This window comes from Melanerpes formicivorus, unplaced genomic scaffold, assembly GCF_026170545.1.
Source record: "Melanerpes formicivorus ecotype bairdi unplaced genomic scaffold, bMelFor1.0.p_v2 SCAF_91, whole genome shotgun sequence".
NCBI lineage: Eukaryota > Metazoa > Chordata > Aves > Piciformes > Picidae > Melanerpes > Melanerpes formicivorus.
The window spans coordinates 703,476-731,271 of record NW_027142443.1 but is presented as its reverse complement, the minus strand read 5'-3'; the positions used below and the strand labels follow the sequence as shown (position 1 = coordinate 731,271).

Below are 27,796 nucleotides of genomic sequence, written 5' to 3'. Positions count from 1 at the left end.
CTTCCAACCTTAGGAATACTGAATACTGAAATCTACCTGCCATAAGAATTGGATGAAGTTGGCAAACCTTGTGTTTCAGTAGAGTGGAATGGGACCCTTGGGGTTTCTTCACCCTCTTAGCAAAACCACTCACAGTTTTGTTGTTTCTTCTCTCCCTCTGGCAATGCTTTGGTAGCAGTGGATGAGATGAAGACCAGTGCCACTTGGTAGCTGTTGGGTGGCAGAATCTCATCCAGCTGGTCATCAATGTCAGAGTGGCTTTTTCCTTGAGCTGACAGTGACATTAAGAGAATGTTCTTAGCTTTCAGGTGTCCCTCCTGCTTCCTGTGATAGAAGTGCTTACAGGAGTGCCGTGCACTGTCCAATGATTTTGAGGCCTTTGGAGAATGTGGCTCATTTTCTCCTATCCATCTTCTCAGGAAATCTTCCCATTGGTGTTATCATAACATTAATGTGAAATGTTAAAACCGAGTCACCTCCCATGAAAATGTTTCTTTTCTGCAGAAGAAATGAGTGATGCTACAGGTAAGTTGCTCCCACCTGAAGAAGATGAGTCTGAGAGTCAGGTGCACTTTTATTCCTGCATAGTCCTGGTGTCATCCTCTTGGGTTGACTCAGTGTTGACTGGATTCGGAACAGAGCGTCATGATCCTGATGGGTCCCCTCCAGTTCGAGGTATTCCACGGCTGGACCAGCAAAGCACTGCTGCTTGCTCTAATTCCTTTTTTGCTGTTTCCAGGCACAGTGTGAGTAGGTGGCAGCAAGCATGGATGGTGGAGGGACCACAATGTATTTCTCAGAGTGGATGTGTTGGGTGCTGAGGGAAAGTTCCCAGTGAAAAGGGTGCGTAGTGTGACCTTTGTGGCTTTTGATGTATGACTCAGGCTAATGAATAAGAAGCATTCTGTGGGGGCTAATGACTCTGGGTATGGGGGCTCTTGCTGTGTTGTTCTGGCAGAGTGTGCCAGCTTGAAAGGGAGAGCAAGAACCTGACAGTCATCTTGCAGCTGAAAAATGAAGCCAGGAGGCACTTCATAACAGAACATGAAGAGGGCTTGGGGCCTGTGGCTGCTTTATGCTTTTTTTCACATTGGTAAAAAAATCAGTGTGCTGGGTTGTGACGGGTTTGATTTCCCAAAAGGAAGACTCCCCAGGGTTATCTGGATTCATTGGAACCTATTTGTGCAGATGACCAACTACCAGGAGCTTGGTCTTCTGTTTCAGAGGGCAGTGGCTTCTATTCCTTCAGAGCATGGGCCTGAAGGGTGTGGCCTTCTTCCAGAAGGGGAATTGCAAGGGCAGTCTGTCTTGCATAGACTGGAGGAAAGAAGGAAGGTTGTTCATCCTCTGGAGAGATGGAAGGTGTCAGGGAAGAGAAATGAGAGATTGTGCCAAAGGAGTCATTGTCCTTGGAAGTGTTCGAGAAATGTGTGACCATGGCACTTCGGGACATGGTTTAATGGCCATGGTGTGTTGGGTTGACAATTAACGATCTTAAAGGTCTTTTGCAACCAAAGCAACTCTGTGGTTCTATGACGTGTCCATGTTTCAAGGCAAGAGTGACACAACCACATAGAAAATGTGTTGATTAAGGCAAAGAGAGAAGAAGAGAAAGGGAGGGACATAACAGGGAAGAGAACATGAGGAGAAAAAAGGGAAAGAATAGGCTGAAGGAATAAGGGAGCAATGCAGAGGAAGAAAAAGAAGGGTGAAGGCAGCATCAGAAAGAAAGAAGGGAGAGAAAACGAGACATGAGAAACGAATTTATCAGCATGCAGCAGGGTTGTCACTGTACACAGAAATGTGCTGAGGGAGACAAAGGAAAGAGAAGATAAAGAAAAAGAAAGAAAGTTGAAATGAATAATTTAGGAAGGAAGATGACAAAAAGAAGAAAGCAGAGAAACCGTAAGGAAGATGATTAGCATCCACCGAATTTACCTTCAGCCCGTGAATACATTTGGTCCCTAAGAAGCTCCGCCCTGGTTAGAGAACCGCGCTCCGGAGACGATGTCCCCTAATCAATGCTGATGTCCGGTAATTAAGACTGATGGCTCCGACTTCGAGAGTTTCCGCCGTGGCAGAGGAGGTGGCTGGGGAGCGAGAACGGAGTTAATTAGAGAGGCGATGGAAAGCTAAGGAAAGGGGGGAGTCTAAACCAAGGACAGCAGAGCAAGAAATGGAAGGAATCCAAAGAAAAAAGAGACGAAGAGAGAAGGTGGAAGAGAGAGGAAAAGAAAGAAATAGATGGAATAAAGAAAGACGGATATCAATAAATACATATTCAAAGAAAATGGAAGAAAAAAAAAAACCGTAAATAAATAAATATTATAACAAAACAAAAACCCCACACTTGGTCGGTTTCGGTCATCATGCGAGGCGGCGGAGCAGCACACGGTGTCGCTGCAGGCTCACAAACGGCGGCCGATCGGTTCAGCGGCTCCGCCCCGGTGCGGCGGCGAGCACAGCGGGGAGAGCAAGGGAGCGGCGCGGCGCGGGGCCCGGCAGACAGCAGAACCAGTGCTTGCGGAAGAGCGCGGGGAGCCTTGCGGAACCGCGGCGGGGACCGTGAACGGCGATGGACGCGAGTTGGGGTCCCGCGGTGTGTCTGGTGGTGCTGGTGCAGATGTGGGCGCTGGTGTCGGGGCAGGTGCGGTACTCGGTGCCGGAGGAAGCCAAGGTCGGGACGGTGGTGGGGCGGCTGCCGCAGGAGCTGGGTCTGGAGGCGGGCGATGCGGAGGAGCGGAGGCTGCGAGTGGTGTGGCAGGGGCAGCGGGCGAGCGTGGAGGTGAGCGGGGCGAGCGGGGCACTGGTGGTGAGTTCGCGGCTGGACCGGGAGGAGCTGTGCGGGAAGAGCGCTCCGTGCTCGCTGCGCCTGGAGGTGCTGCTGGAGCGGCCGCTGCGCGTCTTCCCTGTGGAGCTGGAGGTGACCGACATTAACGACAACGCCCCGCTCTTCCCCGTCGCACGGAAAAACATCAGCATCGCGGAAGTCACCACGGTACCGGGCTCCCGTTTCCCCCTGGAGGGCGCGTCGGATGCAGATATCGGCGCGAACGCTCAGCTCTCCTACACACTCAGCCCCAGCGAGCACTTCCGACTGGATTTACAAAAAAACGATGAGGACGGTGATTCCTTATTCCTGGTCCTCACGAAAGCTCTAGACCGGGAGACGGCGCCTGTGCACCGGTTGGTGCTGACAGCGAGTGACGAGGGCCGGCCTTCGCTAACAGGCACGATGGAACTGGTGATCGCAGTGCTGGACGCCAATGACAATATCCCTCAGTTCAACCAGTCAGTGTATAAGGTGCAGCTGCCGGAAAATACAGAACGTGGTGCTTTGGTGATCAAATTGAACGCCACAGACTTGGATGAGGGAACAAATGGCAATATCGTGTACTCTCTTCAGAAGCTGTTCCCTCAGGAGGGAAGAGAAGTTTTCGAGATCGACCGAAAGAGCGGAGAGATCCGGCTAAGGGGAGACTTGGACTTTGAGGATGTTGGTCTTTATCGCCTGCAAGTGGATGCAGGGGATCAAGGAAATCCGCCGCAGCTGGGGCACTGCAAGGTGTTAGTGGAAGTGCTGGACGTGAACGACAACGCGCCCGAGGTGTGGGTGACGTCCCTGTCGGTGCCGGTGCCGGAGGACGCGTCGGTGGGGACGGTGGTGGCGCTGCTGAGCGTGTCGGACCGGGACTCGGGGGCGAACGGTCGAGTGCGGTGCTGGGTGTGGCCGTCGTCGCCGTTCGGTCTGGAGTCGAGGTTCGCGGGGTCGTACTCGCTGGTGCTGCGGGAGGCGCTGGACCGGGAGCGGGTGTCTGCGTACGAGGTGGAGGTGCGTGCGGAGGACAGCGGGCAGCCGTCGCTGCGTGCGAGTCGCGGAGTGCGTGTGCCGGTGTCTGATGTGAACGACAACGCGCCGTCGTTCTCGCAGGCCGTGTACACGGTGCTGGCGCGGGAGAACAACGCGGCGGGGGCGGAGCTGGCGCGGCTGTTGGCGCGGGACTCGGACGAGGCGGAGAACGGTCGCGTGAGCTACTCGTTGTGGGAGGGCGGCGCCGGGGCCGCGTCGTCAGGCGGTGGGTGGCGTCCAGCGTCGAGCTATGTGTCCGTGGACGCGGATAGCGGTCTGTTGTGGGCGGTGCAACCGTTGGACTACGAGGAGCTGCAGGTGCTGCAGTTCGAGGTACGAGCGGTGGACGCGGGGGAGCCGCCGCTGATTGGCAACGCCACGGTGCAGCTGTTTGTGGTGGACGAGAATGATAACGCGCCGATGCTGCTGCCGCCCCCGGGCGGCGGTCCGGTGCTGATTCCGTTTGTGGGTGGTGTTGTCGGAGCATCGGTGGAAGCGGCGACAGGGTCGGAGTCAGAGACGCTGTGGGCGTGGGCGGCATGGGGCGCGCCGGCAGGGCAGGTGGTGGCGAAGATCCGTGCGGTGGACGCGGACTCGGGCTACAACGCCTGGCTGCGGTACGAGGTGTGGGAGCCGCGTGGGAAGGGCCCGTTCCGTGTAGGGCTGTACAGCGGCGAGGTGAGCACGGCGCGGGCGCTGGAGGAGGCGGACGGCCCGCGTCAGAGGCTGGTGATCGTGGTGCGGGACCACGGCGAGCCGTCGCGCTCGGCTACTGCGACGCTGAGCGTGTCGCTGGTGGAGGGCGGCGAGGCGGCGCTGTCGGGCGCGGGGTCGTCGTCTTCGTCGGGGCCGGGTGTTCTGTCGGTGGCGGAGGGCGGCTTGTCGGCGGGCGCGGCTTCGTCGTCGGCCAACGTGTGGTTGGTGGTGGCGATCTGTGCGGTGTCGAGCGTGTTGGTGCTGGCGCTGGTGCTGTACGGGGCGGCGCGCTGTGCGCCGCGAGCGGCGGTTCTGTCGGGTGCCGCTCCGGCGACGCTGGTGTGCGCCAGCGAAGTGGGCAGCTGGTCGTACTCGCAGCGGCAGAGCCGGAGCCTATGCGTGGCGGAGGGTGCGGGCAAGAGCGACCTGATGGTTTTCAGCCCCAACTTGCCGCCTCCGCCTGCGGTCCCCGCGGTCAAAGACACCTCGCAGACGCAACCGCCGGCTTTGCTTGACACGGTTAGTGGCGCTGCCTTTCTTTTCTCTCTACCCGCCTTCTCACTCACCTTCAATTTCTTCCTTGCCCTCATAGCCTGCGACTCCCCTTTTCCGCCCTCGATCTTTTTGCGTCTTCCCTGGCCTGTTTGATGCCAGTCAGTCTGCGGGCGGGATCTGACAGAAGCTTTCTTTTTGTGCTTGCTTAACATTCATTGTGACTGTGGCTCTTCAGGCTCGTTTTGTCTTGCAATGTTTGTTGTCCTTCCACTGGATCGGAGGTTTGGGAGCTGTTCTTCATATATTTTTCCATAGCATCCTGTCCCCAATGCAATTATCGTGGTGTGATCGTTTGTTATTTTCTAAATGAGGTGTGATAGGGTAGGTTGCTTTGTTCTCTAGCACGTTGTTATCTGGAGCAGATGGGGAGATCGAGCTCATTAACTGTGATCACATGATGGTACTTCTGCCTCAAAAAATTCTATCTTGTTCCCTTTTAGTCTGTTTTGGGGGGTTGGTAGGGTTTTGTTCATTTGTTTTACATTTATTTTTAACACGAGGAGATATTCCTGAAATTGAAGCTGCTCTGAATCTCTGATCACTTTCCTGGCTACTTCTGATCTCTTCTTGTTTCCACATTCCTTGTTACCATGTTAAAGACAAGAGGGCCTCCGGAAGGTATTCAGAGGTTTGGTGAACCTTCTGTTTCCGCAAACGTGGATGAAATGCTCTTTTCTTTGTTGATCTTTTCATAGGCACTGAGACAGACCAGTACATATTTATGTCATTTTGTTCCCTCTGCCAAAAGTGTCATTTCAGAACCCTAAGAAGTTGGTTCCGTGTCTTTATCAGAAGTCTGTCCTCCTTTTTGATTTTCTTCTGAAGCAGAGGTCATGGAAGGTGTCCATAGCTGGTATTCTGAGTTCTCCTCTGTTCACCTTACGTGTGTATGTTAGTTTGTGGAGTACTACAGAATGACTGTGAACATGGAAAAGGTTATAGAAGCACTTCATGTTGCCCCTTTTCAATTATGATGCAGATGTACTTCCCAACACAGAGCACTTAATGGCTGAAGAGCACAAACCAAGGTAGGTGTGAAACCTATGCATCTGTAGTGCTGTGTTAGGCCGGATGTGTTGTCACAGGACTTGATTTTGGTGAGCAAATGTATTTGCAGAAGCACCTCAGCTATGATTCCTGACTGCTGGACCCAAGCACTCTGCAGTGGTAGCCTTTGCATTTCCTTATTTTTATTTGTTTTCCTTCTTCCTGAGAATATTTTTAAAAATACATGGTTAGTTTGTATTTTGTTGTTTGCCTTGTGGTAATCATGTGAGTATGAACTGGGGTGACACTGTCAGCAAGTTTGCTGATGACACAAAGGTGGGTGGAGTGGCTGTCGTACCAGAAGGTTGTGCTGCCATTCAGCCAGACTTGCACAGGCTGAGATATGGGCAGGGAGAAATCTGATGAAGTTCAACAAGGGCAAGTGTAGAGTCTTGCACCTGGGAAGTACAACTCCAGTATAGGCTGAGGATGGACCTGCTGGACAGCAGTGAAGGTGAAAAGGACCTGGGGGTCCTGGTGGATGGAAGGATGACCATGAGCCAGCAATGTGCTCTTATGGCCAAGAAGGCCAATGCCATTCCGGGGTGGATTAGAAGGGGTGTGACCAGTAGATTGAGAGAGGTTCTCCTCCTCCTGTACTCTGCACTGGTGAGGCTGCATCTGGAATATTGTGTCCAGTTCTGGGCCCCTCAGTTCAGGAAATACAGTGAGCTGCTTGAGAGAGTCCAGTGCAGAGCCATGAGGATGATTAAGGGAATGGAGCATCTGCACGAGGAGACATTGAAGGAGCTGAGGGCTCTGTAGCTTAGAGGAGAAGACACTGAGAAGTGACCTCATCAATGCTTATAAATATGTTAAATGTGAGTCCCAAGAGTATGGAGCCTGGTGGTGCCCAGGGACAGGACAAAGGGCAATGGTGGAAGTTGAGGCATAGGAAGTTTCACATAAATATGAGGAAAATGTTTTGCCCTGTGAGGATGACAGAACACTGGAGCAGGCTGCCCAGGAGGATTGTGGAGTCTCCCTCTCTGGAGATATTCAAAACTCACCTCTATGCATTCCTTTGTAATCTGGTGTGGGTGATCCTGCTCTGGCAGGGGGGTTGGACTGGATGATCTTTCGCGGTCCTTTCCAGCCCCTGAAATTTTGCGATTCTGTGACACCTGACACTCCTAATTCCCCCATAAGCAGCATGGTTTAGCTTGCCTGTCTCGGGAGATGTGTCAGCAGTTGTGAGTGAGAGCCACACTGGCAAATACTGTTGAATGTTTGATGCCAATGGCCACTTACCATCATGGTGGTTCACTGTCTCTTAGTCTCTTTGAATGAGGTTTAACTCAAGGGCTTAATTTCTGTTTCTGCTTTCATGGCAGTGGGTACAGAAACCCTGCTGATACAGCAGGGATCTGGGAAGCTAAACAAAACTTGTTTGCTTTTCCAACCCTGCTTTGCTGGAATTGTGAACAGTGATTCTTGAACAGCCCCCTAACAATGAAGACCTAGAAATAAACCAAGCTCACTGTTTTAATGGTGAAAGGTGTAATTAAAGGTGACCTGTCAAGAGCCCTACCTGAGCTTTTTTTTATCATTGAGTATCTTAATTTTGTTTTAACCTCCTTTTGCGTTGATGCTTCTGTGGGACAGCCATCAACTCACTATTGTGTGAAGTCATCTGTTCCATGTTGCTGCCTGGCCTGAGTGGTGGGACAACAGCAAGTAGATGTAGCTTTGTGGAGAAGAGGCCCTGGTGTGTTTATATCAGTGGAGGAGCCTGGGAACATGTAAGAAAAAATGTGCCTAGCCAGAGATGTGCTGTGACCCTTTTGAATTGTCCTCAGTTATTTTTTGGGTGGGTGATGTCTTGTATCATCCAGCCCTTCATCTCCATCAGTAATGAGTCTGTGGTGAGTGCCAACCTGCCTGAAAAGGTAAGAAAGAATTTGTCATTCATTGTGCAGCTACATTAAGAGCATAAAACTAACAGGAAACACTTTGCTGGGATGCATAAGGGCAATTAGAGACCTCAGGTTCCCTTCCAAGAAGATTTGTGAGTTATGTTTAGACTGACAGAGAATCACTGGTGGAGTTGGAACACTTTGGAATTTGTATTAATTGCTAGTTTCTTAGGTTGGATCTACACATCAAAAGGTAAAACTTGTCTAATGGACACAGATATTCACTGTAATATGGTGTCCTTGGTCTTATTTCCTGTAAGAAAATTGACCTCAAGGGATTGCTCAGCCACATGACTATCACAAATCCAAGGAAAAACAGTTTCTGTTTGGTTTTAGTGTTGCTGCAAGAGACACAAATAAATTCCATGTGAATCTGCATCTTCTGGAGACCTATTTTCCATACCTGAGAGACCAGGGGTACAGTCTTCTGCTGCAGAGGAAACTGAAATTCTTATCTCAAAGAAAGAAATTAATGAGGAAACTGAATTATACCATCTCAGCAACTGTAGGGAAGATGAAAACGAGATGAAAAGTTGAATATCCTTTTTACCACGAAGTATGAGAAGAGAAGAGAAGAGAAGAGAAGAGAAGAGAAGAGAAGAGAAGAGAAGAGAAGAGAAGAGAAGAGAAGAGAAGAGAAGAGAAGAGAAGAGAAGAGAAGAGAAGAGAAGAGAAGAGAGAAGCAGCAACTATTACATTTTTTGAGGAAGGGAAATGTCATGAAGGGAAACTGAAGAAGTTGTCGGTCAATCGAGCTTAGCAACAACTCTTCCCTGACTGGACGAACTCAGCGGCGGAGAGCCGTGGCTGCACACCAGGTGTCGCTGTTGGCCGCGAAGGCGACTTGAGCTCGTTGAAGCGGGGAGCGGCAGCTCCTCCCCGAGCCGCTGTCAACGGCGGCGTCACCGAGCGGCGGTACTGGAGCGGCGTGAGGATGAAGGATGAGGCGGTCAGGGCCGGGCGGGGCAGCGGTGAACGGAGAACGGCCCCATCTCTGACAGGAGGCCATTAAGGCAGGCATCCAGGCAGCGGCGTAGAGCCGTGATGGGCCCGGCGGCGATGGAGAGGGATGCGCGTTGGAGTCCCGCGGTACAGCTGCTGGTGCTGTTGCGGGCCTGGGCGCTGGTGTCGGGGCAGGTGCGGTATTCGGTGCCGGAGGAAGCCAAGGTCGGGACGGTGGTGGGGAGGCTGCCGCAGGAGATGGGTCTGGAGGCGGGCGATGCGGAGGTGCGGCGGCTGCGAGCGGTGTGGCAGGGCCGGCGGGCGAGCGTGGAGGTGAGCGGGTCGAGCGGGGCGCTGGTGGTGAGCTCGCGGCTGGACCGGGAGGATCTGTGCGGGAAGAGCGCTCCGTGCTCGCTGCGCCTGGAGGTGCTGCTGGAGCGGCCGCTGCGCGTCTTCCCTGTGGAGCTGGAGGTGACCGACATTAACGACAACGCACCGCGCTTCCCCGTAAATGAAGAAGCCTTTAACATCGCGGAGCTGTCGCTGCCTGGTTCCCGTTTCCCGCTGGAGGGCGCGTCGGATGCAGATATCGGCGCGAACGCGGAGCTCTCATACACACTTAGCCCCAACGAACACTTCCGCTTGGATCATCAGAGAAATGATGACCAGAGCGACTCTTTGGCTCTTATTCTAACAAAACCACTGGATCGAGAGACGGTACCTGTTCACCGATTGACGCTGACTGCAACTGACGGGGGCCGGCCATCGCTGACGGGCACGATGGAGCTGGTGGTCACGGTGGTGGATGCAAATGACAACGCGCCCCAGTTCAACCAGTCAGTATATAAAATTAAAGTATTAGAAGGATCAGAAGTTGGAACTCTGTTAATGACTCTCAGCGCCACGGATTTGGACGAAGGGAGCAACAGTGATATTATGTATTTATTTAGCAGGCGAGTTGCTGCTCAAGTTAAAGAAATGTTCAGTATTGACGAAAACAAAGGGGAATTGAGACTGCAGGGGAAATTAGACTACGAAGAAATGGATAATTACGATATTACAATAGAAGCAAGAGACAAGGGGACCCCCTCGCTCTCGGGTCACTGCAAGGTGTTGTTGGAGGTGCTGGACGTGAATGACAACGCGCCCGAGGTGTGGGTGACGTCCCTGTCGGTGCCGGTGCCGGAGGACGCGTCGGTGGGGACGGTGGTGGCGCTGCTGAGCGTGTCGGACCGGGACTCGGGGGCGAACGGTCGAGTGCGGTGCTGGGTGTGGCCGTCGTCGCCGTTCGGTCTGGAGTCGAGGTTCGCGGGGTCGTACTCGCTGGTGCTGCGGCAGGCGCTGGACCGGGAGCGGGTGTCTGCGTACGAGGTGGAGGTGCGTGCGGAGGACGGCGGGCAGCCGTCGCTGCGTGGGAGTCGCGGAGTGCGTGTGCCGGTGTCTGACGTGAACGACAACGCGCCGTCGTTCTCGCAGGCCGTGTACACGGTGCTGGCGCGGGAGAACAACGCGGCGGGGGCGGAGCTGGCGCGGCTGTTGGCGCGGGACCCGGACGAGGCGGAGAATGGTCGCGTGAGCTACTCGGTGTGGGAAGGCGGTGCTGGGGCCACGTCGTCAGGCGTCGGGTGGCGTCCTGCGTCGAGCTACGTGTCGGTGGACGCGGAGAGCGGTCTGTTGTGGGCGGTGCAGCCGTTGGACTACGAGGAGCTGCAGGTGCTGCAGTTCGAGGTGCGAGCGGTGGACGCGGGGGAGCCGCCGCTGATTGGCAACGCCACGGTGCAGGTGTTCGTGGTGGACGAGAATGATAACGCGCCGGTGCTGCTGTCGCCCCCGGGCGGTGGCCCGGGGCTGGTTCCTTTTACAGGTGGGATATCGGTAGAAACGGTGGCAGGGTCGGAGTCGGAGACGCTATGGGCGTGGGCGGCGTGGGGCGCACCAGCAGGGCAGGTGGTGGCGAAGATCCGTGCGGTGGATGCGGACTCGGGCTACAACGCGTGGCTGCGTTACGAGGTTTTGGAGCCGCGTGGGAAGGGTCCGTTCCGCGTGGGTCTGTACAGCGGCGAAGTGAGCACGGCGCGGGCGCTGGAGGAGGCGGACGGCCCGCGTCAGAGGCTGGTGATCGTGGTGCGGGACCACGGCGAGCCGTCGCGCTCAGCCACGGCGACGCTGAGCGTGTCGCTGGTGGAGGGTGGCGAGGCAGCGCTGTTGGGCGCGGGGTCGTCATCTTCGTCGAGGCCGGGTGTGCTGTTGCCGGCGGAGGGCGGCTTGTCGGCAGGCGCGGCTTCGGCATCGGCCAACGTGTGGCTGGTGGTGGCGATCTGCGCGGTGTCGAGCGTGTTGGTGCTGGCGCTGGTGCTGTACGGGGCGGCGCGCTGTGCGCCGCGGGCGGCGGTGCTGTCGGGTGCCGCTCCGGCGACGCTGGTGTGCGCCAGCGAAGTGGGCAGCTGGTCGTACTCGCAGCGGCAGAGCCGGAGCCTGTGCGTGGCGGAGGGCGCGGGCAAGAGCGACCTGATTGTTTTTACCCCTAATCTGCCACCGCCGCCTCCCGGCCCCATTGCAGAAAATGGTTCTGTTGGCAATGGGCTGTCTCCTTCCCCACTCGCTTCAAGCATGGTAAGTGTATTCGTCAATGTGTATTTTTTTCCTCTTGGCTAATTTTATCGGCCTGATACTGTTCATGGTTTATCCACCTATTACTGGCTCTGTTCTGGAATGCTAATTTTGCCTAAGTTGTTATGACCTTGCTTTTACATATGACCTTAGTGATCTGCATCAGACAATCATGTTCTCCTTTCGAGATCTTATTGATAATTTTTAATTTTAGTTTTCTGTCTATTTCACTCATAATTTTATGTCACCTTTTCTTGTTTTACTTCTTCATTCATGGAGTATTTTGGCATTATGATTTTTTTTTTTTCCCTCCTCTCTCTACTAGGCATCTAATGGCAGTAGTGGATGTTAGCAGATCTCTTATTTCTCTTTTGTAGTGCTTTTGAAGGTGTGAAAACTGTCGGCAGGTGACTAAGAGCTTGGCAGTTCCCTCCAGGTGACTATGACTAGGGTGCTAAATGTCTTTGGAGGCCAGAGTGATTACAGTTGAGTTGATGAAGATTGTTATGATGAAGTGTGCCAGTGTGCTCGTTTGAAACTTAGTGGGTTTGGATTTCGCCAAGTTTAAGAAGCTGCAATACTTGTAGAGTGAATTGTGGGCTGCAGTGAGGAGAATAAACTTGGAGGTCTCGAGAAACATTTCACCTCTGGAAGTTCATTGGAAACGTGGAAAAAGTGCGGGGAGTTACGGGATGTTTCATGATAAAGTGGAAAAATGAGGGACGGAGTGCTCCCGATCTCCTTGGACCCCTCCTTACGACTTGATCCTGCTCGCCATAGCGTTGTGGAATCGTTCGTACCCCGTCTACCCCCTACCCTAGCGTCGAATGTAGGTGGGGGTCGAGAAAGGGAGAGAGGAAGGGAAAAGTTGAAGAAAGACCTATCTGTAGTATTGAACAGTCCAGGGGTGGTAGATTGAAAACCTCTGCTTCACCCATCAGGAAAGAAGAAGAAGCAGAAAACCAGCTCGTTCTGCTAGAAAAAAAACATTTCCCATACTGTTTCTCACATTAATTTTCTTGCGTGCAGAGGGATTGATTAATTACAGAGTTGTTTAAACACCATTATCGAAGCAGGTGATCCTCGCCGTGCACTGATGACACTGAATTGTCTCCATTCTCAATGGATCAGTCCCGAAGCCCTATTTCTCCATTTGAAATGGGATGTTAAGGTCATATGTATGTTCCTTTTCCGATGTTTGATACTGGATACATCTTTTCCAAGGAGAAGCCAAGATTTCCCTCAAGAAAAGAATTTGGGGGTGCTGGTGGATGAGAAGCTCAACATGAGCTACCAGTGTGCACTTGTGGCCCAGAAAGTGAACCAGATCCTGGGCTGCAGCAAGAGAAGCATCGCCAGCAGGTCGAGGGTGGTGATTCTCCCCCTGTACTCTGCTCTGGTGAGACCTCATCTGGAGTACTGCATCCAGTTCTGGAGGCCCTAGCACAGGAAGGATCTGGAGGTGCTGGAGTATGTCCAGAGGAGGGTCACGAGGATGAGCAGAGGGCTGGAGCACTTCTCCTATGAGGACAGACTGAGAGTGTTTGGGCTGTTCAGTCTGGAGAAGAGAAGGCTCTGAGGAGACCTAATTGTGGCCTTCCAGTATCTGAAGGGGGCTCCAAGAAAGCTGGGGAGGGACTTTTTAGGGTGTCAGGGAGTGATAGGACTGGGGGGAATGGAAAAAAAATGGAAATGGGTAGATTGAGATTGGATGTTAGGAAGAAGTTCTTCCCCATGAGGTTGGTGAGAGACTGGCACAGGTTGCCCAGGGAGGTGGTGGCAGCCAGGCTGGATGTGGCTGTGAGCAACCTGCTGCAGTGCGAGGCGTGCCTGGCCATGGCAGGGGAGGTGGAACTGGCTGATCCTTGAGGTCCCTTCCAACCCTAAAGATTCCATGATTGTCATATCTGTTTTAATTTCATTGTAACATAAAATCGAAGTCTGTAGGGCTGCCGCGGTACCAAGGACCAGCAGTATTTTGATATAATTCTTTTGCCGTGTTAAGCTTTCAGTTCACCACAGGCACGTTTTAGATGAAGGGTGTGGACTAACAAAATTAAATCGTATGTCGTTAGTTGTAAATTGACAAGAAGGAATGTTACAAGGGTGTTGAAAACCAGTACAAAAGGTTAAAAACATCATGTCTGCATTGAAAAAAAAAATCGGAGTGAATTATCTCTCCCATTGATCCATACAGACCTGTCCCAGTGATTTCTTTCTTTCCTATCTTTGTTTCAGATTATTAAGTAAGTATTTCCGATTCTTTGTGTTATTTGCTGGGGATTGAGCTTCTGCTCTGCTTTGATTATGTCCCTGATCAATGTTGTGCTTAAAGAGAGTGCATCATCGCTTCTTAAGCACGCGTGAACTACCTTCACTTGCGAGTAATAAGGCTGAGCTTTAAAGGTAGAGAGCTTTCTTTCCTTGGTTCGCGTGGGTGTGATAGAGGCAGGAACAGCAAACGGCGACCTCCGAAATGAAAATCCTCTGGTTAAATTTGTATCAAGGTTTAACTATTTCTATCGAAGAGGATGGAAGGACAGCACTTAGCTCACGGAGCTGGGAAATAATTCGCGTCCTTGGGCTGTGATTAAGGGTGGTGTGGCGTCTTACCATGCCGATCGTTTGGGGCAAGGGAAGCTTTGCCTTCTGTACCGTTTATCTTGGTTTCTGGGACTGCAGCAATTAACTGAAGGTCCGAACGAGGTTTATTGTGGGTGGACACTGTCAGAAAATATTTCTTTAGGGACATGAAGCAATCCTGACTGTAGAAAAGGGGCGCGTGGATGCTTTAACTTCGTAGCATAGTCTGGGCAGGAGAATCAGAAGGCTCTAGAATATCGCGTTAGTGTCTTGTCTAAAAGAGACTGCGTTTGCGCAGGACTGTCAGCTGCCGCCAGAGCAATCTCTCGTTCCTCCCGCACGTTGTTCTGGAGGATGATGCTGACAAGCAGCGACGTCACCAGGCGCTGTGTGAATGTGGCCGAATCCGGGCTGACGGCTGGGCGCGCTGTGGAGCGTTTCAGTGGGAGCGGGGAGGAGCGCGGGAAGGAGCAGAGCAGCGGCTGCTGCGCCCGCATCGCCGTGCTGGTCGGAGGCTGCTTTGCACCCTCACAACAGGAGATTTTACAGGCAGGGAAATGCCCAACAAGGCTGCTGGGGGAGTGGTGCGAGCTGGCAGGAGTTGCTCTGCCGTAAGAGCGGGTCTGGTTTCCCGTAATTCGCTGTCGCTGGTGTCCCTCTCATCAGCTTCTTCCAAGTCCAATGGTCTCTAACTGGAGGCGAAGAGACCAATCTATGCCCCCGCGTTCAAGAAATTAGTTCTTGCCTGCGATGTAACAACAGCATGTCGTGGCTCCGTGTTTCTGTCGCTTGATATGGGGAATAAGGACTTCAGTGGTGTTCGCCGAAATCTAGAAATCATCTACGTACGGGATTGTCCACCCGGGCTCCTTTTAGTCATCTCCGCTCCCTCTGTCCCCACGCGGCATCTGCGAGCTTCCGTGGCTTGCTGAAGGGCATCCTGGCATCGCTGTCCTCCTTGCCGGGGGCACAGGCTGCCTCCGCGGGTTCGGGGAGGAGAAAGGGGGGGGGGAGGGGGGATGCGGGGTCGGAGCTGCGAGAACAGCAGCGGATCATCCCAGAGCTGTGCCAGCACCAGAGCTGCTTTGTCTGCTCCTTCCGCCGGGGGAGCCGGGGGGGCGAACGACACGGGACGACAGGACCCACGGGAGACAGTGCGGGCTGCCTGTCACGCCGGCTCCCAAGCGATAGGAGTCCTGTGTGTCGGTACACTGTTCTTGCTCTCATCTCTGCCCGGAGCAGCCCACAAGCGAGGGGCGGTAACGGAGTCTCTGCTCCTCCGCCGGCAGCTCCGCGATGGCGGTTTTGACTCGATCCGAGGAGGGGCTCCGTCTTCTTCAGTCTGTAGGCAAATCCTTTCTAGTGTCGGGTTCTCGTCGGTGTACGAGCTTTTCAGGTGCTGATTTCCTTGGGGGGAGATGAGGGCTGGGGCTGCCGGTCCGTCCGGGAACAGCTGCCGCCGCGGAAAGCTCGTCGGTTCCCCTTGGAGGAGAAACCGCAGGGCTCTGCGCTCCGTCTGCTTCTCCGAACGGATCCAGCTGATTCTGCTGTCTCCCGATGGGTTCTGGTCTGCGTCCCCCCGTTTCTGGTGAGCGTCTTCGGGATTTTCTCAAACAGGACGTGTCCTGCAAAACTCTGCCAAAGACACCTGTCGGTGTCTTCGCTGCTTTTCACGTATTTTCCGCGGAAACGGTGCCTTAAAACTATCACTGACGTAGCTGATGACGTTCCTGATGGCCATCGTTGATAGCCATTCGCGTGGTGCAGCCGTGTATTCTGCAGCCCCGAAGTGATTCAGGTTTATTATTTACCTTTCACTTTTCGCTGTTTATAACGGTCTGTGGTGACAGGACAAGGGACAGTGGTTTCAAAGTAGATTTAGATTGGACATCAGGAGGAAATTCTTTACTATGAGGGTGGTGAGACCCTGAAACGTGTTGTCCAGAGTTGTGGACACCTCATTGCTGAAATTGTTTAAGACCAGGCTAGGTGAGGCTTTGATCAACCTGGTGTAGTGGGGGGTGTTGTCCCTGCCTATGTGGGGGGTTGGAACCAGATGATCTTTAAGGTCCCTTCCAAGTGAAGCCATTCTATGATTCTGTAGCAGTTTCTTCTGGACAGTAACATCGTTCCCAGCACGAAGTGCGTGGCTGAATTAATGTCGTCCTCTTGCCAGAAAAGGAGATTACTGACTGAAAATATAAGACGGGGTGGGAAAAGAACATATAAGGGATGCCTGGGGCTCTGAGGAGATGCCTGTCGGTCGGATGGACGTGGAAGAAGCGCTTTATGTGCACGTCGGGAAGCGGCAGATGATGAGAAGGGTTGTGAGTAGGTGTATCCTCAGAGGTCTCGCACCATGCTCTCGGGACCTCATGAAAGCTGAATGCATCGGCGACTCGGGTAAAATCAAGTTTAAGAATGAGTTAACGTTACGTTATCTGTTGTGATACCAGGGGAAGTGTCTGCATTAGGGGTGTTTAATACCGCTAATAGATGTGCAAATCACGTAATTGGAATAAATTACTTGAGATGAAGAGGAGGGTTTTGAGAATGGAGACATTCACACATTCATCATGACTGGATTCTGCCTCCACGGTGCTACTCCCTTCACGGCAGGAATGACCATGTGGTGGTAGCTGGCCCTGGATATTGAATATCGCTGAGCACTGAGTTTTGGCCGTGACCCGGAGCTGTCTACCTCAGCAATGTGTATCCTGTCCGGTGTGGTGGGAGCTGGGTGTTGAGATGGTGCTGGCAATAAACCAGCGTGAGTGAAACTACCTGACGGCTGGGAACATGCTGTCCACAGCAGTGTGTGGGAAATGACATTAGGACAAGGGATGCCGAAGTATTAAAGAAGGGTTGTGAGGTTTTAAAATGTTATTAAATAGAAAGGGAATCGAAGATGAGTTCCTTTAGACCACCGCAAGCAAGCGTTAGGCAACAATACAAAATCTAAGAGCTGTAGTGGAAAGCTGAAGAGGTTATTTTGATGATAAATGAGTAGTAAATGAGTTAATTAAAGCTAAAATCTGGCAGTAGGCTGACAGATACTTCCACATCTTGGAAAGAGGCAAACTTTTTTGACTGATTTTGGCTCTTCTTTGCTCATCCGTTTCTGTGCTGATGGTGTTTCAGGCAATATTATTCCAATACTAAGATTTAAAGGAAATCTGCCTTCGAGTTGGTTTTCTGTCGACAGGAGCATCTCGGATCCCAAATTCTTGGGTTGCTTTGTTGCAAACCTAGCTCTAGGTGAGTAGAATCTGTGTGTTTAACGTGGGAGTGAGTCTGGGATGCCAGCACCTGCTGCCCTTCCCAGGCGACAGAATTGGGATTTGGGATTTGTCGTTGTTTCAGTCTTTGCTGTGACTCCAGTGGGTGTTCAGTGGTGGGGTCAGGGTGTTTGCAATGCTGCTGTGTCACCACAGAGCAGTGCAACTAGCGACTTTTTCACCTGTTGTAGATGACATCCATATCTTGGCAGACGAGGAATCTAGGGTGAATCTGGGGCAGGGGGATCTGGAACAACAATTTTATGGTGACGAGGTGGGAACTGGGGGTTTCTGCAGTTAGGAATCACGAAAAAGAAGGACTCCAAACAAGATAAACAGTGTACTGTGAATGCTCACACTGTGTGTAATGGTCCACTGAGCGAATTTACACAATGTGTGAATTAAGGTGGTTACAAATGAGTTCCCCATCTCCTGCACTCAGACCCAACACTCCCCTATCCCCCACCCCCCGCTCTAATTTATGCAGTAGAAGTAAACCGCATTCAGGTACTGCCATGAACAGCTGGAATGAAAACCCAAATCCTAATAGCCGCAGATTGTTGTGCTGGGACTGACCAAGGCTTGCTCCAGTGCGGGCAGGATAAAAGCCTCACTGGGAGGTTTTGCTGAGTTTGAGAAGGCAAAGAAAGCTATCGATTATTCCCCGCCCCCCCACCCCCGCCCTTAATGTACATTTTTTAGCTGTGCTCCATTTTCCCCCCTTTCTTGAAAATTCCTGATACTATGTGCAATTGAAATGTTGGGGTTTTTTTTCACTTGGTGGGAAATTCTCAGGTGCATAAACCCCACAATGAACACAGGAAGGGTTAAAACCTGACTTTTTCACACGTTTATAGCCTCTTGCTTTTAATCGATCAAGTATCTCATGACAATTCGTTCTCGCAGAAGAAAGCTGTTAAATGGAGGAGACCGGAGGGCTTGCCAGGGCTGGAGGCTCTCCTCTGTAAATTGTTGCCGAAGGTCAATCCAGGAGATATTGAAAAGTTTTCTGCCCTCTCTCACCTGTTTTGGGGCCAGTTGCTAACTGTGCAGAAAGTCGGGGAGTAGACACTTTTGGGAGCTCGTCTCCTGGTTCCTGGGCATGTCCTAAATACAAGACCACCTCTGGCGCCGAATTTTATTTCCCTGCATGTAATTCGACCGCTGCAGCCTCCTGTTTCCCCCCGCCCACTCGAGTCAGCCCCATCCTGCTTGGATGGGAGCTCGTCTGTGGCTGCGGGGAATCCGACTGGGGACTGTCAGAGGAGAGACCCTTCTTGTCTCTGATAATCTGTGCTGATTTACCTTGTTCGAAGGAGAAGCAGAAAAGAGGCTTTCTCTCCCCCGCTCCTTTTAATCTCTTTTTAATATTTTTCCCTCTCTTTTCCTATTTTATTCTCTTCTCTTTAATTTCCTTTTCTCTTTTCCTTTTAATCCTCGTTTTTATTTCCCTTTCCCCCTTTTAATTTTCTTTATTTTTTTTTTAATCCTCTTCTTTTTCTTTCCCCCCCTCTCCTCCCTTTTAATTTAATTTTTTTTTTTTTTAATAAGTTGAACGGGGATAGAGTCGACTGCCTCCTCTAATTGTGCTCTTAAAACCCCTCTGGGAAATGTTGTGCTCAGTTGGAGCGTGCCTGGACTGTGCTGACCCATGTTTAGCCGATGCCTGTCACTTCTCATCGGCGTTTCCCCTCCACCGCCGAACCCTGGCAGCGGCAGCAGCGCATCCTCTCGCTGCCTCTCCTGCAGGGAGCAGAGGCGGGGAGAGAGAAGGCGGCGGGGGCTGCTGCTTCGCATCTCCCCTTCATCGAAACACATCCGTGCCGCGGACTCGGGGGGCTCGGAGCTCCCCACGCCGCCGCCGATCTGCGTCAAAGGGTTAAAAAACAAGAGAAAAAAAAAAAAGTGTGGCGGGAGAGGAGAAGCAGTCACCGTCCGGCGGGTCAGCAGCAGCGGGGGGAAGCGCATCCCCCTCCCTCGGCGGCGCAGTTGCCGCCGCCGCCTGCAGGGGGCGCGGCCGCCGCTCGGTGTGACCGGAGCGGCGGCCCCGCTCTCCTCAGAGCCCCGGCGCCGGTCAGAGCGAGCGGCGGCGGCGGGGGAGCCGCCGCGGAGCCCCGGCGCTCCCCGCGCCAGCACCCGCAAACTTCTCGCCTCGCCGCCCTGCTGCTGCACCCCGCGGTCGCCTGTTCCCCCCGCGCTGGGAACTTCTTGTTGGGAGTGGGGGGAACTGGTGGAATTCTGGATTATGGTCCTGCTGAGCTGGTCTGTGGGGAGCTGAGCCAGGGGAGGAAGAATGCGGGTCTACTGGATGGTCTTCTGCCTTATTTGCTGCACCGTGGACGGGCAAGTGGTGTATTCCATCGCTGAGGAGACGGAGCACGGAGCACTGGTGGGGAACATAGCGAAGGACTTAGGGCTAGAGGCAGCTACCCTGGCAGCTCGGAAATTTCGCATGCTCACCGGTTCAAGTAAGCAATATTTTAATATCAATGCCAGCACGGGGGCTTTGTCTGTTAACGAGCCCATAGACAGAGAGCAGCTTTGTGAGTTGAAGTCTGTCTGTCTTCTGAATTATGAACTTGTGTTAGAAAACCCTCTGGAGCTTTACAGGATGGAATTTAAAGTCTTGGATGTAAATGACAACTCCCCCATCTTCCCCTTAAGTGAATATCACATAAGTATGCCTGAGTTCCTCGCACCCGGGGCACGGTTCGCGCTCCCCAACGCCCAGGATCTTGATGAAGGTACCAACAGCGTCCAGAATTACACTCTGAGCTCCGATGGACATTTCCATTTGGAAATGCAGACACGTGGGGATGGGAGTAAATATCCTGAATTGGTGCTGAAAAAAGCCTTAGACAGGGAGCAGCAAGCCACTCACAGGCTTGTCCTTACAGCCAAAGACGGTGGGGATCCTCCAAAGTCTGGCGAGGTCTCGGTCGTTGTGACTGTGCTGGATACCAATGATAATGCCCCAGAATTTGAGCACTCGGTCTATAGGGCCAGTGTCCTGGAAAACTCCCCCAGTGGCACTTTGGTGGTGCAAGTGCACGCCACGGACTTGGATGAAGGTCCAAATGGAGAGATCAGGTATTCCTTTAGCAATACTACTTCTGCTGATCTGCAGCGAATGTTCTTAATTCACCCCCACACCGGGGAGGTGACAGTCAACGGCGTTTTAGCTGTTCAGAGACCTCTCCTCGAGCTGCTTATTGAAGCAAGGGATAATGGAGCGTTTGGCATGTCCAGCACAGCCAAGCTGCTGGTGGAAATCACTGACGTGAACAATCATGGCCCAGAGATAACAGTTACATCCCTTTCCAGTCCCATTCCTGAGGATGCTGTTCCTGGCACAGTCATAGCTCTGCTAAGTATTTTGGATAAGGACCCTGGGGAGAATGGGAAAATTACCTGTCAGATCCCTGATAACCTCCCCTTTCAGTTAAAGCCTTCCCTTGAAAACTACTACAGCCTGGTCACCAGTGGGCTTCTGGACCGAGAGCTGATTAGTGACTACAACATCACCATCACTGCCACGGACTTGGGCTCTCCACCCATCACCACTCAGAAGACACTTTGGGTGCAGATTTCTGATGTCAACGACAATCCTCCTGTCTTCAGTGCTGACAACTGTGATGTGTTTGTGGAGGAGAACAATCCACTTGGTGCTTTTCTTTACCAGGTCTCAGCGTCCGATCCTGATACCGGGGAGAATGGAAGGGTCTCTTACATGCTCAGGAATTCCACCGTTGCGGGCAGTCCCTTGGCCAACCTTTTGTCTGTGAGCGTGGCCAATGGGAGCATCTATGCAAAACGTGCCTTTGACTTTGAGCAGCTGAAGAGCTTCTATTTCCAAGTGGAAGCCAAGGACAATGGGTCCCCAGCTTTGAGTGCTGCCATAACTGTGAATGTTTACATCTCAGACCAGAATGACAATGCCCCGGCCATCCTCTACCCCAGCAGCCAGAATGGCTCTGTGGCCGTTGAAGTTGTGCCACGCCTGGCTGATGAGGACTACCTGGTCACCAAAGTGGTGGCAGACGACGAGGACAATGCACAGAACGCTTGGCTCTCCTATCACCTGACCTACTCCTCTGACTCCACCCTGTTCCACCTGTCACCCCACACCGGTGAGCTGCGGACCGCACGCTCCATGCGCTCCACCGATTTCCTCAAGCACAAGGTGGTGGTGGTGGTGCAGGACCACGGGGAGCCGCCGCTCTCCTCCACCCTAACGGTGGGCATCCTGCTGGCTGACACCCTGCCCCAGGTGCTGCCTGACTTCGATGACAATGGGCAGCCCCCGCCGCTGCTCAACACCACAAACATCTACCTGATCGCCTCCCTGGCCTGCGTCTCCTTCGTCTTTGCGGCGTTCCTCCTCTTTTTTGCTGCTGTGCGGCTCTGCCGCTGCCAGACCTGCGGCTGCTGTCGCCCAGCGGATGCGTATGGGAAGTATTGCTACAGTGTGCGCATGCTGCCCAGCTCCCACCTCCCCCCGGATGTGCTGGAGGTCGCTGGCGTGGGTAAACTGACTCACACTTACCTGTACAGGGCAGCTGTTGGTCTTGGGCCAAATGGCAACATCCCAAACGGTGATGCTGGGAACGTTCCCAGTGGCTCAAGGTTACAAGTGCCAGGACCCTGCATCCAGGTGCAGCAGGTCCAAAGCGATCGGTTGAGCGCTGTCCTCGTGGTAAGTACTGCTGCCTTTCACTGTTCTCTTCTAGGCACATGGCCTTGTGTCTACATTGGCTTTCTGTCACTGTGGAAGGAGGTACTGAGGGCATTGCCAGGAGAGCAGGTGTCCTCTCATGGCACCTGATGGAAACTTCAGTTCCTTGTATATCTTTCCTAAAGCCAAGCTCTCTGGGGGGGAAATTTGGTTATGGGATGACAAAAAAGATTATTTCACAGCCCCCCCCCCCCCAAATATTTAGAACCTTCAGACCTAACTGAAGGTAAAAGAGAGAGAAGTGAGAAGTAAATATTGTAAAGAAAAGGTGAGAACTAAGGACCTTGCAAGCTGACCCATTGTCTTCAGTTAGCTAAGTAGAGGCAGGATAATGGGCTGCAAGTTTCTAATCCAATCTACACTCTGTGGAGTCTTTGATCTTTTTCCTTTTCCTTCTCCCCCCCCCCCCCCATTTTCTTTTTCCCTCCCCTCCCCTCATCTACCTTCCCTTCTTCCCTTCATTTTTGTTCCCTTGTCCTCTTGCTCCATTCCCAACATATGAGTAGTTTTGCTTACTCAAGGTGCTGGTTCGCAGTGGCCAGAGTAAGTCTGGGGCGGACCAGCAGGAATTCCATACCCAGCATCACTTCAGGAAGCACAATCTATAGTGATCATCTCTCTTTCCAAACAATCCATAGCCTTTGCCAATCTAAAAGAATTCTCTCCTAAGCCTCCCACCAAGCTGGTTTCTTCTCAGCAGTGTGACAGGGGAGAAAGTATCTTCCATCGAAGCCCAGGGTAGGGCTGCAAGGTGGGACATGTCTGCAGGTGTGATCTGCTGGGTGTTGCTGTGTCACTTGTCCAAGATTCAGTTTTCTTATATGTAAACCAACTCTGACTATAATTTTTAATAGGTGCTGTGGGTATATTTGGGTCGTTTTGTGAAGTTTTGAGGTGTTTTGCCTGCAGACTGTCAGATTTCTTTTGTATGCCAATGGTAACTAACCGCTGTTGGCTCTGTCCAGACCAGTGCTCAGTGGTAAGAGCTCTTCCAGGTGTTTTTAGGGCAAATGTAGGAACCCAGGTTAGACAGGCATGGTGTAATGGGTAACAAGGGAGACTGGAGACAAGTTACTCCTGGGGAGAGTCCCATTGGTGGTTTACCAGCATTTATTCAAAGTCACAATCACCTGTAAGTTCCATTCTCTGTGGTGGCTCAAGGTTGCACGCCTCAGGGGACTCTCACTGTGCAAAGCAGGGAGTGTGGAATAAATGTGACGAAATCGGGAGCATCAATGTCTTTCAGCAGAAAATTGTGGAGTCCAGGAGGAAAGCAGTGGCAGATTATGGAGGAGAATTTGTGCCTAAGGCATTGGTGTACCTTGGGAATGTTACTGCCCTTGTGAGACCTGGAATGTCCAGTTCTGGTGCCCTCAGCGTAAGAGGTACAAGGAGCTACTCTAGCAGATCCAGAAAAGGCCACAGTGATGATCAGAGGGCTGGAGCACCTTCCCTATGGGGACAGGTTATAATAGTTGGGGCTGTTCAGCCTGGAGAAGGCTCCAGGGAGACCTCAGAGCAGCCTTCCAGTACCTGAAGGGGCTCCAGGAGGGCTGGGAAGGGACTTTGGGCAAGGGCTGGGAGTGACAGGATGAGTGGGAGCAACTGTGAGCTTGAGGAGGGCAGATTTAGACTGGATATTAGGAAGGAATTCTTTCCAATGAGGTTGGTGAGATGCTAGAACATGTTGTCCAGGGAGGTTTTGGATGCCCCCTCCCTGGAGGAAAGGTGCTCAAGGCAAGGTTGGATGAGGCCTTGGGCAACCTGGGCTACTGGAAGGTATCCCTGCTAATGGCAGAGGCTTGAAACTGGAAGGTCTTTAAGGTCCTTTCCAGCCTAAACCATTCTATGAATCACTGCAGCAAACGGTAGCTCACAGTATTTCTGGGACCACAATGTGGCCGTGGATTGCTGCAGCTCTTTTGTTTGCTTGTGTTGGGCATTGTGCTTCTCAACAGGCCTGTAAGATCTGTGTGTGCAGAGCGTAGTGACCTCCCTGTGACTCGACATTCAATATTTAGGTTACATCCAAAAATAGACTCCAGCCCTGCAATGGGGAATGTTTCTTGCTGAACTGTAACAGGAGTGGAATGATTTAGTGCAGCGTGGCATGCATCTGCAGGGACAAAAATGGATCCATTTACGTGGAGACAATGCTGTGCAAGCCAGGCTGTGCTGCTGCAGGCGAAGCATCAGTGGCTTCCCTGTACAAGTCAAGACCAGCCATGAGGGTAACCCTTCCTGCATCTCATTCTGATGGGAGCAGGCCCCACAGCAGAGCCAGGTACAAGGATCACAGCTCACAGGATGTTAGGGATTGGAAGGGACCTCTGGAGATCATCAAGTCCAACCTCCCTGCCAGAGCAGGTTCATAGAATCCAGCACAGGTCACACAGGAACACATCCAGACAGGTCTTGAAAGTCTGCAGAGAAGGAGACTCCACAATCTCTCTGGGCAGCCTGCTCCAGTGCTCTGTGACCCTCACAGTGAAGAAGTTCCTCCTCTTGTTGAGGTGGAACCTCTTGTGCTGGAATTTCCATCTGTTGCTCCTTGTCCACTCAGGGTGCAACTGAGCAGAGGCTGTCTCTTTCCCTTCCTTCCTGACCCCCAGCCCTCAGACAGACATTGATCAGATCGCCCCTGATAAACATTGATCGGATCCCCTCTCAGCCTTCTCCTTTCCAGACTACACAGCCCCAGGGCTCTCAGCCTCTCTTCATCAGGCAGTGCTTCAGTCCATTCAGTATCCTTGTAGCCCTCCTCTGGACTCTCTTCAGCAGATCCCTGTCCCTCTTGAACTGGGAAGCCCAGAACTGGATTCAATATTCCAGGTGGGGCCTCAGTAGGGCAGAGTAGAGGAAGGGTGAAGCACCTTCCCCATTTTTTCTCTCTATGCTGGTAGCAACCTGCCCAGAACCAGCAGTCTTATGCCCACACTGTAAGAATGCAGTTGTGTAGGCAGATGTTTTCCTGCCCCTCCTCTTTGTCCTGGTGAGACCACACCTGGATTACTGTATCCAGTTTTGGGCTCCCCAGTTCAAGAGAGCCAGACATCTACTGGAGAGAGTCCAACAGAGGCTATGAGGATGAATAAGGGGCAGGAACATCTCTCCTGCAAAGAAAGTCTGAGAGCCCTGGGGCTGTTTAGTCTGGAGAAGAGAAGGCTGAGAGGGGATCTGATCAACGTCTATCAATATCTGAGGCCTGGGTGTCAGGATGAAGGTGCCAGGCTCTGTTTGGTAATAGGACAAGTTATAGGAATTGCCCAGTGATAGGACAAGGAACAATGATTACAAGCTGGAACCCAGGAGGTTCCACCTCAACATGAGGAGAAACTTCTTCATTGTGAGGTTGCTGAAGCTCTGGAGAAGGCTGCCCAGAGAGGTTGTGGAGTCTCTGGAGACTTTTGAAACCTATCTGGATGTGTTCCTGTGTGACCTGCCCTAGGTCACATGACACACACACACACGATCCTGCTTTGACATGGGGGTTGGCCTGGATGATCTCTAGTGGTCCCTTGCAACTCCTACCACTCTCTGGTTCTGTGATTCTCAGCTACAGAAATGACTCTTGGTGTCAGGCCAAGAAAATCATAGAAAGAGAGATGATGAAAGAAAGTTCAGCCAGGGAAACTGCTGCAGATTTCCCTCTTTCTGCCCACTTCTGTTGCCTTTTGCAACGATGGATGCAGCTCCAGCGTTCAACTAAAGAACAGCATGTCCATTAAAGCCCGGGCTGAAATTCTGCTTGTCTGATGCCTGCTGTGGAGTGTTTTCAGAGAGAGAGGAAGAGAGAGTGGCAGAGGGAGTAGATTGAGAGAAAGGGCTTGAGGGGATGTGGAGAGTAGTGTCACTATTTGGAGATGCATAAGGCAGGGATCACAGCTCACAGGATGTTAGGAGTTGGAAGGGACCTCCAGAGATCGAGTCCAACCCCCCTGCTAGAGCAGGATCATAGAATCCAGCACAGGTCACACAGGAACACATCCAGATGGGTCTTGAAAGTCTCCAGAGAAGGAGACTCCACAACCTCTCTGGGCAGCCTGCTCCAGTGCTCTGTGACCCTCACAATTAAGAAGTTTGTCCTCCTGTTGAGGTGGAACTTCCTGTGCCGGAATTTCCATCTGTTGCCCCCTGTCCTTGTTCACTCAGGGTGCAACTGAGTAGAGCCTGTCCCTTGTCCCCTCCCTCTTGACCCCCAGCACTCAGGTATTTATAAACATTTATTAAATCCCCTCTCAGTCTTCTCCTCTCCAGACTAACCACCCCCAGGGCTCTCAGCCTATCCTCACCAGGTAGTGCTCCAGTCCCTTCAGCATCTTTGTAACCCTCCCTTGGACTCTTTCCAGAAGATTCCTGTCCCTCTTGAACTGGGGAGCCCAAAGCTGGATGCAGTCTCACCAGGGCAGAATAGAGGGGCAGGAGAACCTCCCTGGATCTGCTGGACACACTCCTCTGAATGCAGCCCACGACCCCATTGGCCTTCTTGGCCACCAGGGCACATTGCTGTCCTATGCAGAACTTGTCCACCAGCACTCTCAGGTCCTTCTCCACAGGGCTGCTCTCCAGCAGATCACCTCCCAGCCTGTCCTGCTGCAGTTTATTCTTCCTGCCCAGCTGCAGGACTCTGCACTCATCCTGGTTGAGCCTCAGTAGGATCCTCTGTGCCAGCTCTCAGTCTGCCCAAGTCTCTGAAAGGCTTCACAGCCTTCAGGTGTCTCAGCCAAGCCTCCCAGTTTGGTATCATCAGCAAACTTGCTGAACAGACTGTCTGTCCATCCCCTCATCAGTGTCATTGATGAAGATATTGAACAGGACCAGACCCAGCACTGATCCTTGGGGGATTCTACTGGTCACAGCTCTCCAGCTGGACTTGGCACCACTGACCACCACTCTTTGCACTCCATTGTGTAACCAGTTCCTGATCCATCTTACTGTCTGCTCTTCTGTCCCACACCTCCAGTGCCTGCTCACAAGGATGTTATGAGAGGCAGTGTCAAAAACCTTACTAAGGTCAAAGTAATCTACATCTGCTGCTCTCCCTTCATCTAACCATTTAATTACAGCATCACAGAGTGCTATCAGATCAGTCAAGCGTGATTTCCCCTTGGCAAATCCATGCTGACTACTCCTGATTGTGGGTTGGACAGGGGAAGGACAAGATTGGATGGTGGCTTGGGTTGAGGGAGGGTAGGTGTGAGTAGTAATCCTTGTAGGAGAGCACAGAACAAGAAAACACACTTTGGATCAAGTCCAAGTGCTGTCCTGTATCAGTCACCTGAACAATCTCAACTCTCCACATGCAAAGATTTAAAATGAATCGAAATTGTACAAATACTCAGTTCAACTGCAAAATTCACCAGGTCATGTTCATGGGAAATTATTCCTCAAATGCTTTGAAACCTTCTTCTGACATCCTGTCAACAGTTATTTGCTAGGAATTTGCAGACAGTGTCCTTTTGGTGTACATGGTTCTGGTCCCTCTTTGGGGCTGGCTTTCCTCATCATTTAGGCAGCAACCACAACTTTTCTTAGGCTTTGTTTGACTAAGTTGAACAAGTTGAAGGTTGGACAACAGGAGAGC

General features: G+C 52.3%; 2 protein-coding genes across 6 annotated transcripts in view; both read left to right on the top strand.

Moving 5' to 3' along the window:
- The window catches only part of LOC137455129 (protocadherin alpha-C2-like), a 191,212-nt gene that overhangs the window by 59,053 nt on the left and 104,363 nt on the right, over positions 1-27,796 (top strand). The gene's annotated exons all lie outside the window — the stretch shown is intronic.
- LOC137455132 (protocadherin alpha-6-like) lies at positions 2,569-5,209 on the top strand. Its single transcript, XM_068165691.1, has one exon. The coding sequence runs from the start codon at positions 2,576-2,578 to the stop codon at positions 5,192-5,194; it is 2,619 nt and encodes an 872-aa protein (XP_068021792.1). The 5' UTR covers positions 2,569-2,575; the 3' UTR covers positions 5,195-5,209.

What these genes read in the sequence shown, in the direction of transcription:
- LOC137455132 (XM_068165691.1), top strand. Translation starts at nt 2,576, where the DNA reads ATGGACGCGAGTTGGGGTCCCGCGGTGTGTCTGGTGGTGCTGGTGCAG.